Consider the following 12927-nt stretch of genomic DNA (forward strand, 5'->3'; position numbering starts at 1 on the left):
TGGCTGCTAAGCAGTACAGAAAAAGCTCCATCACGTAAACCATATGAGGTGAAAGGGAACAAACTTCAAAGTGCTTTATTAGATTAAAAATAACTTGATATAACAATTTACCACTTTAAAGTTTTAGGTGATCTTAATTTCTTATGTTGAGTTAAGTCATCTCAATTCAATAAGTTAAATTTAATCTGTTAAAAGTTTAGCTTCAATCAAATAAAATGCTTTTAGTTATTTCATCTGATGTTCTGTGTAGCACTACTTTTTGCATACGTGTGTATATGATTTCAAAAGATGTACCAATGAAGCTTCACCGAACATTTTCAGGAGAAACTAATTGGCTGGACAAACGAGAATGAGAGTGTCAGAACTAAGAAATACACAAAAATAGATGGAACTAGAGCCTAAAACAAATAAAAACAGAGAGAAGGAGAGAAATAAACAAAGAGAGATAGAGAGAGTCTGTATCCAACAAGTGAGGTTTCTATTCTAATCTCGACCATCAGCTAGTGTTCTCTCACAGCCGGCCAAATCAATAGAGACACATGGCTCAGCAAGACACCTGGAAGCAGAGAACAGTGAGACACAAACAAGCTGAAACTTGCTGCTTCTCTAAAGACCAGTGGCCCCTGAGCTTCCTCTCCTGCACAGGAACACAAGGCACAACACAAAAGAGGGGGAAGAGACGTGCAAAATGACTCCCCTTCTTCCTGCTACTTGCTCATTTTGTCTTTGAAACACTATTTCAAACCAGTTATTTCTCTGAATCTTCCCATTTTTAGCTCTGATTTTCCAAACCTATCATATGCACATGATGCCCGGTCGTGTATCCACACAGACTGATTATAGGGTGAGGAGAAGCAAGCTAAAACGTACCAAAATATACATTGAGACACACATCACTCAAACTGATCAGACCTGATGGGAATCCAAATAAAGAAAACTTTTTGTGAATTATACAAAAATAAAATTGATGTGGTCGTGGTTGAGGGCAGCCATTTTAACCTGACTGCGATCATTCTCATGCAGCTATTAAAGTGGTGCGAGACCATCCCGTGCAGTCAGCATTATTATGTATACAGTACATGTGAGAGACGGTCTGATAATCCGACTTTATTATTCAGTCTAAATGATGATCAAGAAGGTCTTTTTCTATTTGGAGGGGTGTTTATGTTGGCCTCACGAGTGACCAATACCTCCATCGCACCAGAATGCGTTGTAATGGCCGCTAGAGCACTTTCATTTCAGTAGAAATATGCTGTTGTTATGTGTGAAAGTAAAATCCAACAACACACAACTAGAGATCTCCCATTCTATAGAGCCATGATTGACTCACAGTTGTGTTTATATCTGAGGAACCAGCAGTCAGCGAGCACAACGCCAGGCTTGCATGCATTTGATTTGCTAAAAATATCAGAGATGTGTGCGTGTGTGTGTGTGTGGCATTTCAGGGGTCTCGAACAATAAGGCCGAACATTCTCAGTCAATCAGGATAATTGAGATGTTTAATAATCTTTAATTCAACAACTATCCCCTTAATAGCTATGTGTGTGGGCAGATATAAACAATGTAGATCAACAAACTAAGCCACCCACACTTTTGCATATACAGTAGACTAAACCTCAGCAGATGAACTAAATGGAAAATATCGATATCATCAAAATGTCTGGGGGCTCGGTACGCACCTCGTATGTACATCTTGTTAAGAAACCACACAGTATTCAAAGCCTCGAAAACAACAACTTTAAATTGACAGGCTGTGTCCAAGCATACAATAAACGGCCCCTTTAAAGCTGGTTCTGATTAGCGGTTTTCTCTTTTTAAAAGCCCAGAGATGTTATGTGTAATGCAATCTGCAGGCTGTGTCAAACTGCTACCTCAGTGCATACACTGTGGAAGACCCCAGACATGCAAACAAAAGAGGCTCTGTTCTGGCTACATGCTACCTTTTTCACAGGCACACATCATGTAAAGGCCTGGGTGGGCTTCTTAATGCAGTGTTAAAATGTGCATTTCTTTCTCAATATCTTTGGCCGTAGATAAAGAATAAATGTCTCACTGTAGTTCTATTTACATAGAAACAGACGAGCAATAGAAGAAATATTTCTGCCTTGCATCTGCAGCATGTTGTTGCAAATACAGCTCATTCAAAAACGATATACTTACATACTGTATATATTTATACAAAGCTGTGGGCGTGTATTCAGCATATTTATTTGACACAATTTCATAATTATTCCATGTTTTACTATAGTTAAACCTCTAATTTGTCTGATTTACCATAAGTTCAAAAGCAACAAACCACTGCACAATTAAGGCATACAATTAAACATCAATGATAAAATGATGTTTAGTCAGAGTTTTGCATTTAATCTGAAACAATGATTAACTCTTAAGCAGCTTAAATGATTGCAAACTCTGAACCCAGGCTGGTCAAACCCACAGAAATGATTTATCCCTATCAAAATCCCAACACAAGAGCACATGCTAAATTATCAGGAAATGTGTGTTTAAATGACAACAAAGGCTTGGGTTGTTCTCAAACATAAGAAATAGTTGTGTCAGATGAGTGCTAAGCATTCAGTTATTTGTCATTAGGGCTGCAATTAAGATTATTTCAATAACTGATTAATCTGTGGGTTTTTTTTTTTTTTACTAATCCATGAATTATTTAGTCTGTACAACATCAGAAAACATGTCATCTCTACTTGTGATTCTAGTCTTACATTTAAAGAAGTCCTATTTTTAAAACACTTATGAGGTTAAAATGTGTGCTAAGTGCTCTGTGCAACCTTCAACTTAAGAACGAAGGCACACATCCTCTCTCTTTCATACTCCAAATTAAATCTGCTGTATGAAAGCGTCAGACACCAAACAGTGGACTCTGTGTTCGAACTGCTATTCGCGAATGGCGTGTACGTTTCTACTTGACAGAACTGACAGAGCATCAACTGCAACTGACATGTTTTGAAAAGCCCAAATTGCCTTATCCACTAAGAAGTTATGTGTTGACACAGCACTGATAACCTGTAGTAGGTATTGATGATGACACATGACCACCGCAGAAGACAAACTGCAAAGCTGGACATTTATCCCAATTAGCACACACCCAAGTATGCAAGCAAAGTGACATAATTAGGGCAGTCCAGGAAACATGGCTAACGACGACGGACCTCGTAGCCTGTGATGTGTGATATAAGCAGACAATAAGCTGCTAGAGCTCCCACTCGACCCCTCGTTATAGTCACTCAATCCCAGCATCAAACGAAAACCAACCTTCTGGCTATAGTGGTGTGTGTTTGTGAGGGTTTATGAGAGTACATATGTGTGTGGGTGGGTGGGGGTTGGTGTTGGGGTCATGAGTGTATATGTTATGCTATATATGCATCTTTATGGGCACATACATATGTTCTTGTTTGTCAGTCATTGCAAGGCCCGATTTAAGTTTTACACCCTGAGAGTCAGCTTATTTTTGCTGGGTTTCTTAACTTCTTTCAAAGGGCTGTTGTAAGAGAATCAAGATGTGGGTTTAGAGTTAATGTTATAATTAGGTTGATTTTAAAGGGACAATTCATACAAATTACAGACAAACAAGCAAACAAAAAACATCTTTGGTAAAGAGTAGCTCTAGTAACAGTTTATTGCTAGATACCACCATCGGAAAGTAAGAAAATATGCTAAATGTGTGAGCTGAGCCTTTAATTATGGGATCAGAATTAGGTAGTTATGATAGTTACAATTAGAGTTATGAGCTAGATGAACTATTGTGTCCACGTGTGTCTTTCAAGTGTGAGCATGTGTGTTTGTGGATAGTTTCTATGTGAGTAAAACAATCTGAAATCGAGGATGTCTACTGGCACATGTGCTTATGAATTATGAATAACTCTGTGTCAGAGAACGTGTCACTTCTTATTACAGTATGAGTGTGAGTGCATGTGCTTTTGTGTGAGAGAGACAGTGTGTGTGTGTGTCCACAATGTCCTCAGCCTTCTGTCTGCATCCCATGACTTTCTGACAGTATTGGCAAGGTGCTAACTGATGTGGAGCCTCCACCTCAACACGTTTTGTCAGAACATGAATGCCTCACTGCTGGATCAACAAATCTTGGAGCACCAAACTGTGCCATATGTCCAGCCATGTGTTCACACGTACCAGCTGGGAGCACTCAGCATCGTGCCTGTCTAACTCAGTGACTGTGTGACGGGGACTGTGATGCCCCATACCAGGACCAGCTCTTCAATGAGCCTGGGGTGGTGAAATGTTGCTGCTAGTTTAGCTGTAAGTGACTTGTCTGGCTCAGTGGGTTGACAAGACCCTAACACTGTCAGGGTTGATGATTTCATCCCTCTGATGTGAAAGATGGATGTGATGTTAATGCACTTTGGATAAAATCATCGATCAAAAGGGTATGTGTTTTCTGTTTCTGTAGTAATACATCTTATGATGTATTATAGTACATGTTTTTCTTAACATGATTTCCTCAATTGCTGTGATAGATGTATTCACATATATTTCAGAAGCCCGATAAAACAATTTATATGGCCATACAACAGTAATGTATCACTAAGCTGCATTCTGAAATCCCTATTTAATCTTCTTATTAAAGGAGAAAGCGCACCAAACGTTTCAGATGCCTGTGTGGTGGCGATTGGGCAGCCACGATGATGTATCAAAAAACACTTTTTGACCAATCTTAATTTATATGTAAAGATGACTGATTCATTATTTAAGTTGGAGCCCACATGCAGGCTAATGGTTTGTTCGCATGCTGCGGCTGGAGACCTTTGTTGCATGTCACACCCTGTCTCTCTCGCTCCCTGTTTCCTGTCTGCCTCTCTACTGTCAAAACAACAAATCAAAGAAGAGCTAAAATGCCATGGCCAGCCATGAAGGACTCCCAATAAAACATAAATAAAGAAGTTGAAAGGTATGTTTAATGCTGAGTTTAGCCCAGTGCAACTCTATTATTAAATGATCATTTCTGCTGTAGCTCCTAACACACTTCCCAATGTAGGAAAATAAAACTTTTCTGCATATTGATGGATGGACTAATTAAAAATTCTAAAAGTAAAATATTCCTTTTTAATTGCTAGTTTCACAGTTGTACAGTATAAACAGTATGCACAGCCACAGCCACTGCAGCAGAAACTGTGGTTTCCAATAATAATGTACAGAGGCCAATGTGATGCACTTTGACATGAACACAGTTGCAAGAGTCTTAGCAAAAACGAATGCAGTCTACCATCCTGCAATCAATTCTACCAATGTGAAGGTGGTAATATTCATTTTATAGACTGACTTAAAATGGGGTTGATTTGCAACTGTACAATCATTTTAATAACTGTAGTTTAGGTTGCTGTTTAACAGTCCTGCATCAGGTGTTTCTGTTATACTGTTCACTCTAATTGTTTCAGTTAAAGTAAGCTGCATAATAAACACCATGTTAAAGCGTTTTATACAAAAAAAATATAAAAGATACTTTCTAATACATTAATAAATACTTAGTACTGAGTTAAATGCTGGCAAACAGTGAAAATACTGAAGCTAGTAACTTGACAGCTTTCTCAGACATTTATTTTTCTAAGCTTGTGGGGTTTACAAGAATAGATGTGGGCTAGCTTACCTGGTTGGGTGACCGAAACTCTTGGTTATTGTCATTCATGTACATGTTGTCACCATCAAACTGTGAACAGAAATAGAAAGGAGAAATAAATATTTTATGCAAGAGGAGGTTTGAAAAAAATTGGACACTGGGGAGGAGGTGCGAAGAGGAAAAGCTCTTTACGGGTGGCCTGAAGTGTGAGACTAATGACTTTGTCACTTTGGTTAAACCTCGTGGTGGCATGGCGGCGTGGGTAATTACTGTTCGTCAGTGGGCCGGTAATTAGGCTACATGAGCACAGTGATGAGAGAGGGCTTTCCCCTGTGGGCTCTGCTGTGTGTCTGTGAAAGAGAATGAGTGTGAATGAATCTATGAGTGTATACAGTAGTAAAGCCTGTGTGTGTATATAAGTCTGTGCGCTGCACAGCGAGGGTACACAGGACTGAGCTAATCAGGCATTTAAAGAACAGTTTCTGAGGGCGCCAAAACACCGTTTGACACGGGGTTAAAACTCACGTAGCAGCAAATGACCCCTGACCCCCTGTGGGGCTTGGAGATAACTCCAGGTCACCAGTTGAGTACTACATGCAACATACAAGCTCTGATGTCTAGTGTGTTGGTAACCTAAATCCCTGAAGGATTCGCCACTGAGGTCAGCTTTGAGTGGGCTAAAAAGGAAGAAAAAACAACACAGATTCTGTTTTTACTGTAGCTCCAGAGAAAATGAGAGTTTGCTCGACTAACAGCTCAGTAACTGAACCTGTACGGTGTCAAGGTGACTGAGAAACTGCTGCCATGTTAAGAAGAGCTGTATTGTGAAATGCCCTTGGCTTCCAAAGGCATCAAGCATTGTCATAAAACAAGAAAATGGAAAAAGTCTGGACCGGACTGGATAATAACGTTCAACGCATACACACACACGCTCACACAGAAACCAAACATGTCAAATAAGGCCCACTTTTTGTTTGCTGACTGAGGTCGTTCTTTGTGATATCAATGCGCTGAAAGCTCGGGGAACGACAACAGACACAACATGATCAAACTAGAAAGCATTCCATGTCAAATTCCACAGATGTAAAGATACGGGGGGGGCCTTTTTCATTTGGGGTGGTCTACTACATGTCTACAGAGAAAGTGACACAAAGCTTGTAAGATACACATATACTGAATATGAGTGGATACAAATTGATCGTAAGATATACCTGCTCAAAACAATAGCCAACTAGGTAGACTAATGGACGGAAATGGGCAGAATTCCTGCGGGTGAAATCTAATATCTACACTGGTAGACAGGAAAAAGTCAAAGTAGCTTAATGAGCATATGAGTGGTGAGAAAGAGAAATTACTGTACATTATTGCAGGAGAAAAGCCAGGGGAATGAGCTGATGCCTCAGGGCAACGGTTGGTTAACGATGCATATCATGGAAGCCCTAGTGAGGATTCACTTGGTTATTCTAATGATTACATTTACATTCAAGCTCATAGGCAAACATGAAACTGAGTGCTGCATATACTGTACATGGCATTTACGCCTCATTCACACCTCGCATTATTAGACAAAAGCCCCACACTAGCAGTAAAAACTGCACATTTGTTTCAAGTGAAACCGAATGATGACTAATTGTTCAACTTTACATGCTGAAGATAATGACCCTAACTGCTTAATGAACCGTGGCGGCGTCTATCACCTGACGAAACTGCTGTGAGATATGACTGGAGCTCAATGAAAAGGCCAAAGTGATGTTGACCTCCGTGACATATCTGCAATAAACCCTTCGCTCCTCACATGAAAGCCTCTTGTCCTTGCCTAACTGAGCAATTTCGTTCTATTGAAATCCACTTTGATATCGCTGGTGATGTAAAGCCATTTTGAGAGCTTCTTAAGGATAAGATTCTCTCGGATGAAAAGAGAGTACAGTTGCTGAATAACGCCGTTTCCATGCACACAAACACGGCAAGATCTGGAGTTTTTGCTCATTTAAATGCCAAATTCTTTTCTGTTCTAACGGGAAAAATGAAGTCAGACAATGCTCATTTTTACCAATTACATCTGCAATATAATATTCACCAAAAAGGCCAACGACAACCTAGAAAGGTCAGCCATTTTGTGCTTTAACATGGCTGCCCATATATTTCAATGTAAAGCTGTTTCCCCTTGCTCTTCTCTCGATAGTTCTCCCTCGCACTGCCTCGCTCTCCCTCTTAAAATGCCAATTTATCCTCGGCTCAATGCTATCAGCTCTGCCATTACTCCACATTTACTGCAGAAATCAGCTTTCTCTTTCCCTCTCTCACCCCCTCCTTGCTTCTTTCTTTCTTGTCTGTTCCCTTTCCCATGTTGCCATCATCCCCACCTTTCTCTGTATTACAACCTCTCTCTATTTCTTTATCTCCCTTCCTAACCCTTCTTCCCCCTCTTCCCTCTGTTTCTTCAGTGGGCCTTGGCATCGCTTTCTCATCGGCAGTCTAATTGGGCATTCTGCCTGAGACAAGGGCCTCATTAAGCAGTAATTACACACATGTTGTTTTCGGCAAACATCTCTATTTGAATTGCTTTGCATGGTAATTGTTCAGCAGGGACCACTGCTCGCAATGTTTCCCTCTGTGACACATGTGGTGCTGGAAGAGAGGAATAAAAATATGCAGGAGAGGGAGAGAGATGAGAGGGAGGGGGAGAGAGAATAGGGGGGGGTAGTAAGAATACAGAGAAATAATAATAGGTTGAGGAAAAGAGACAAATTGAGAAATAAAGAATGCATACATGAGAAGGAAGAAGGATGAGTGTAACAAAGGCAGAAAAGAGACAGACTAAAAGGATGAAGGCAATGCTGTGACAGCAATTGAGAAAGACAATGAATAAATGACAAAGAAAAAGGTAGACAGATTCACTGTGAAAAGAAATTGAAATGGTGAGGGAATGAAAAAAGATGCAGAGAGTGAATAAATGAGCAAGAAAAGTGAGAAAGCAAAGAGAGTGACAGAGAGAGACAGAGACAGCAAGTGTGTCTCAGAACTAGGTCATGCCTCGCAATCATCGACAAAGCTGAGCGTTCAAAAATAATGAAGCCACAAGGTGGAAGTAATGCTAACTAGCATATCCAGGGAAAACATGTAATATTTACACAGTGTTAATGGTGCAACACAGTGCTGGACGTCTTATCTTGGAGCGCACCGGTGAGGCGGCTGATGGCAGGATTGGAGGAAAAATTACAGACTCTTCTGAAGACTGTTTTATTGATTGATGGACAATTCATATAAGCTCCTCATAAAGCCTTCTGGCAACATCTGTTGGCAAAGGGGGCGGGGGTGGAGGCGGACTGCTTGAATGCCTGTGTAATGTCATAACTGTCCAGTCATTAAAAAGAAAAATAGTCTCCTAGTGATGAAGAAATGAAAGTACACTTGGCCAATCACCTGTGCTTAAAGTAAAAGTAAACTTATACTATTTAAAGTAAAATGAAACTTTTACTACTTTTACTTTAAGCACATGTGGCAGAGACTCCTTAAGGTACTTTTTTCTTTTTTTTCACTACAGTTTAAATGCAAATAATGAACTTTAATTGACATTTACACTTGTTTCTCAAACAAACCATGTCACAAGACACACCCTGTTCATTTGTTTCAGAAGGGTCAAATTATTGGCATCAAGCAAAAAAAAAAAAAAAAAAAAAACAAGGAGGTTGATGAAATGAATCCAGATTTCCCCTGTTCCAGAGTGATGGGTGCATCAGGGTAAGAAGAGAAGCGGGTGATGTTATGCACCCATCATGTCTAGTGACCACTGTATAAAGCCTGTGGGGGCAGTGCTATGATCTGGGGTTGCTGCTGTTGGTCATGTCTAGGTTCAGCAATGTTATGTGCCCAAAGAATGAGGTCAGCTGACTACCTGAATATACTGAATGACCAGGTTATTCCATCAGTGGATTTTTCCAAGATGACAATGCCAGGATTCATCGGGCTCAAATTGTGAAACAGTGGTTCAGGGAGCATGACACATCATTCTTACACATGGATTGGCCGCCACAGAGTCCCGACCTTAACCCCATTGAGAATCTTTGGGATGTGCAGGAGAAGACTTTGCACAGCGGTCTGACTCTCCCATCATCAATACAAGATCTTGGTAAAAAATGAATGCAACACTGGACGGGAATAAATGTTACTAAAAGTAATAAAGGGAACCATTTTACTTGTGCCCTATCACTACTCAAACAGACCATTGCAATATCTGTAAAGGTGTAACATAAACAGTATCATGGTAAAGAGTAGACACAATGAACTTTTAGAACTTTCCAATTTATAAAAGGGAATCTATAAGCAGAATGTGTAATACTTGTGACTTTAAAAGCCTTTGCCAGTATGCCAAGTCTCTAAAAATAATTCTCTCACCGAGCGGAATTAATAAGCCCAGAACAGTACACAGCCATTCTGTGAAGAAAGGGGTGTGGTGGTGGGGGGACTCATGCAATATGTATGCCTGTTTGAGCACCCTTCTTCCTCATCTTCTCCCTCTTCTCTTTATTTCTCTTTTTACATCTCTCTCTCTGCCTCATCCTCAGCTCAATTAAGCTGTAGGAAAGACCTAACAAACCTCAACCTGAGACAATGTGCCACTGAATTTTGATGTTGCCCAACTTGTCACTGCTGGTTCAAAGCCAGACGAGAGGATGAGACAGACAGACAGACAGACAGACAGACAGAAAGACACACTAGTGTGCAAACAAAATGTGTATAGGCACAACAGAGCAGAAGAGAGAAAAGGAAGAAGTGTAAGAAAGAAAGAAAGAAAGAAAGAAAGAGCTACAGTAGATTGTCAGAGTTGCACGGGGAAACGAGAGGCAGAGAAGAGACACTATAGTAACAATTCTGGTGTTGCACCACGCCCCGAGCAAACAATGAACATAGGCAAACAATGAACATGGCACACACACACTCACACACACTCACATACACAAACACACACACTACCAAAGCCCATAAAAAGCACAGCCTGTGGCCATGGCGACACATGCTCTGTTGTCGTTAGATAAGGGAAACAGGGCCTCTTCCTGGGTGTGAGAGTTTGATCCTACACACGCTAGACACATACACACACACACACATACACACTGCATGTGCACAGTCATCTACAGCAACACACTGGGGTCACATCGACTAACGCCAAGCATCTTATGTATCCTCACCTTTATCATCTGCATGGTTCATTTTCATATGCAAAACCTAGGCCATGTTTATCTGAACACACTGTGCTCCAGTCAGGGGACCACGTAGACGCCATGACCTGATATCTACGAGATACATGGAGCAGCTTCCCATATCTCTCAGCAGGACTTTGACGAACTCTGAATTTGCTGGCCTTGTGCCATCCTAGAAAGTATTTAGGTAGAGGAACTGTAAACACAGATCATTGCAGCACAGTGTTAAAAGACAGTTTGCATTACCTCTCAGTCCTGATGATGTTAAAGAAATATTTGGTTTTACGATTGTGCAATCCATCAGCTCACATCTAATGAGCATCAGCTCTGTTTGTTGTGATTTAGTCTAAAGCGCAGTGAAGAAATACAGAAACTGTACGCTCAAACACACAATGAAAAAAATAAAAACCCCTTTCACAAAACACACCACACAAGCTCCAACTGCTTCCGGCTCCACCTATACCTTGTGATGTGTAAAAAAACGAAAAAGACGAGCTGAAGCTCTCATTCATCCACTTTCTGTTGCACTGGAGCAACCACAAAACAGAACCAACAGCCAACAGCAGAAATGGTGAGAGATAGGAGGAGAGATTGAGGAAAAAGCCTGTGTGCGTTCACGTGTGTGTGTGTGTGTGTGTGTGTGTGTGTGTGTGTGTGTGTAAAGGCCAGGTGGGGAGGTGCTAAATAATGTTTTGTTTTCACTGTGAACTCAGGTTCACTGTGAGTTATTACATTCACAGCAAGATAAAAATCTCAACGGTAATGGTCACACATCATAGTTCACACCGTTTTAACAGTAATAACTGGTCAATAGAGTTTAAAAAAATTCTGCCTTTATCTTCCTGTAGTTTAGAACAAGAAAAGTTCTTAAAATAATAACAGTATGATTTCTGGTCCAAATGCAGACACACAAGTCAAAACTAAAAACATGGATTTTGGAAATTTGAAAAGTTCATATTTGTGACAAACAAAACAAAACAAACCTCAAATACACAGAAATCACATTTACCAGATGTTTTATCCAAAGCCACTAACAAGTGAACACACACAGAAGCAAATTGCGACTCAGTCCTTCGCCCAAGGACACGTCAACAAATTTAATGCAATTAAATCCACAGAATTTAAAAAATATCATTATAGGTCCCATACCAACCTGTATGCAGGCTGAGGTCCTTGGGATAACACCAATTGATAGTTCTAACAACATTCCTGATGACGTTGGCAAAGTAAAAACATAATTTTATTGTAGGTTAGTTGTTGTATATACAGGGAGTTAAACAAAACGAAATATTAGATTTAACATTGATTAGGTTCCAAATTAATTTGAAAAACAATGTGGGGTCTGTGATGTGTTTTTACATTGATTTCTCTGTACAAAGATTCCCAAAACAGTTAACCAGTATGTTAGAGCTTACTTGGATGACACATGACTGCACTGTCTGATGTACAGGAATACCATCATGGAGTTTAATTATGTATCATTAGTATAATCAGTACGTCTGTGGACTAACACCAGCAGAGTGCAAAAGGGGTCATAGAAATGTTGGATGCCGCATGTGAGAGCATGTGCACAGGTATACAGATAAAAGACAAAAATATGTCAGACCAAAGTGCCACCCACATGGCCTCCCTCATCCTGCCCTGGTGGCCTTCAACGGCTTGCCTGTTAACCAGTAGTGGGAAACACCTTCCTACTATCAAACAGAATAGCATCAAATGCAATTAACAGCTAGCCCCAGCAGGTGCAGCAGGGCTATACTTAACAACAAGGGTGCTAAAAGGAGGAAAGTAGTTATCCCCCCAGTCTACCTGACACATAGTATCTAGGGTGCGAATGTGTGTGTGTGTGCGTGTTTGCACATTTGTGAGTCTGTGTATACAATACGGGTGTCCATACAGTGCGTGCACGTGTCTAAGTGCGTCTATGTCAGTGAGGTTTCTCTGGTAGCAAGAGAGGATGCAGAGCACAAGCCACTTTTAACTGACTGGGGTAAACAGCAACGCGTGAAGATAAAGGGCAAAGTGAATGTCACATTACCCCAGCCCTTTGCCTCTGCTCACCACAGCATCAGATAACTGCAACAGGAAAAAAAAAAAAGTCTGGTTTCCTCTAGCATATAATTGGTTATCTTACTGCAA

General features: G+C 40.5%; 1 protein-coding gene across 2 annotated transcripts in view; it reads right to left on the reverse strand.

Annotated features, from left to right (window-relative positions):
• The window catches only part of LOC113167893 (TOX high mobility group box family member 2-like), a 70353-nt gene that overhangs the window by 28701 nt on the left and 28725 nt on the right, over positions 1-12927 (reverse strand). Inside the window, exons 1-2 of one of the 2 annotated variants that reach the window (XM_026368818.1) lie at positions 11035-11098; positions 5618-5677 (exon numbers count right to left, since the gene is read on the reverse strand). In XM_026368818.1, the coding sequence (XP_026224603.1) occupies positions 5618-5662 (45 nt within the window). In that variant the 5' untranslated portion in view covers positions 5663-5677; positions 11035-11098. Of the gene's footprint in view, positions 1-5617; positions 5678-11034; positions 11099-12927 lie in introns of those variants that run through there. The other variant, XM_026368817.1, reaches the window with a different exon arrangement.

The sequence above is a fragment of the Anabas testudineus genome, chromosome 7 (genome assembly GCF_900324465.2).
Source record: "Anabas testudineus chromosome 7, fAnaTes1.2, whole genome shotgun sequence".
In the NCBI taxonomy this organism is placed as follows: Eukaryota; Metazoa; Chordata; class Actinopteri; order Anabantiformes; family Anabantidae; genus Anabas; species Anabas testudineus.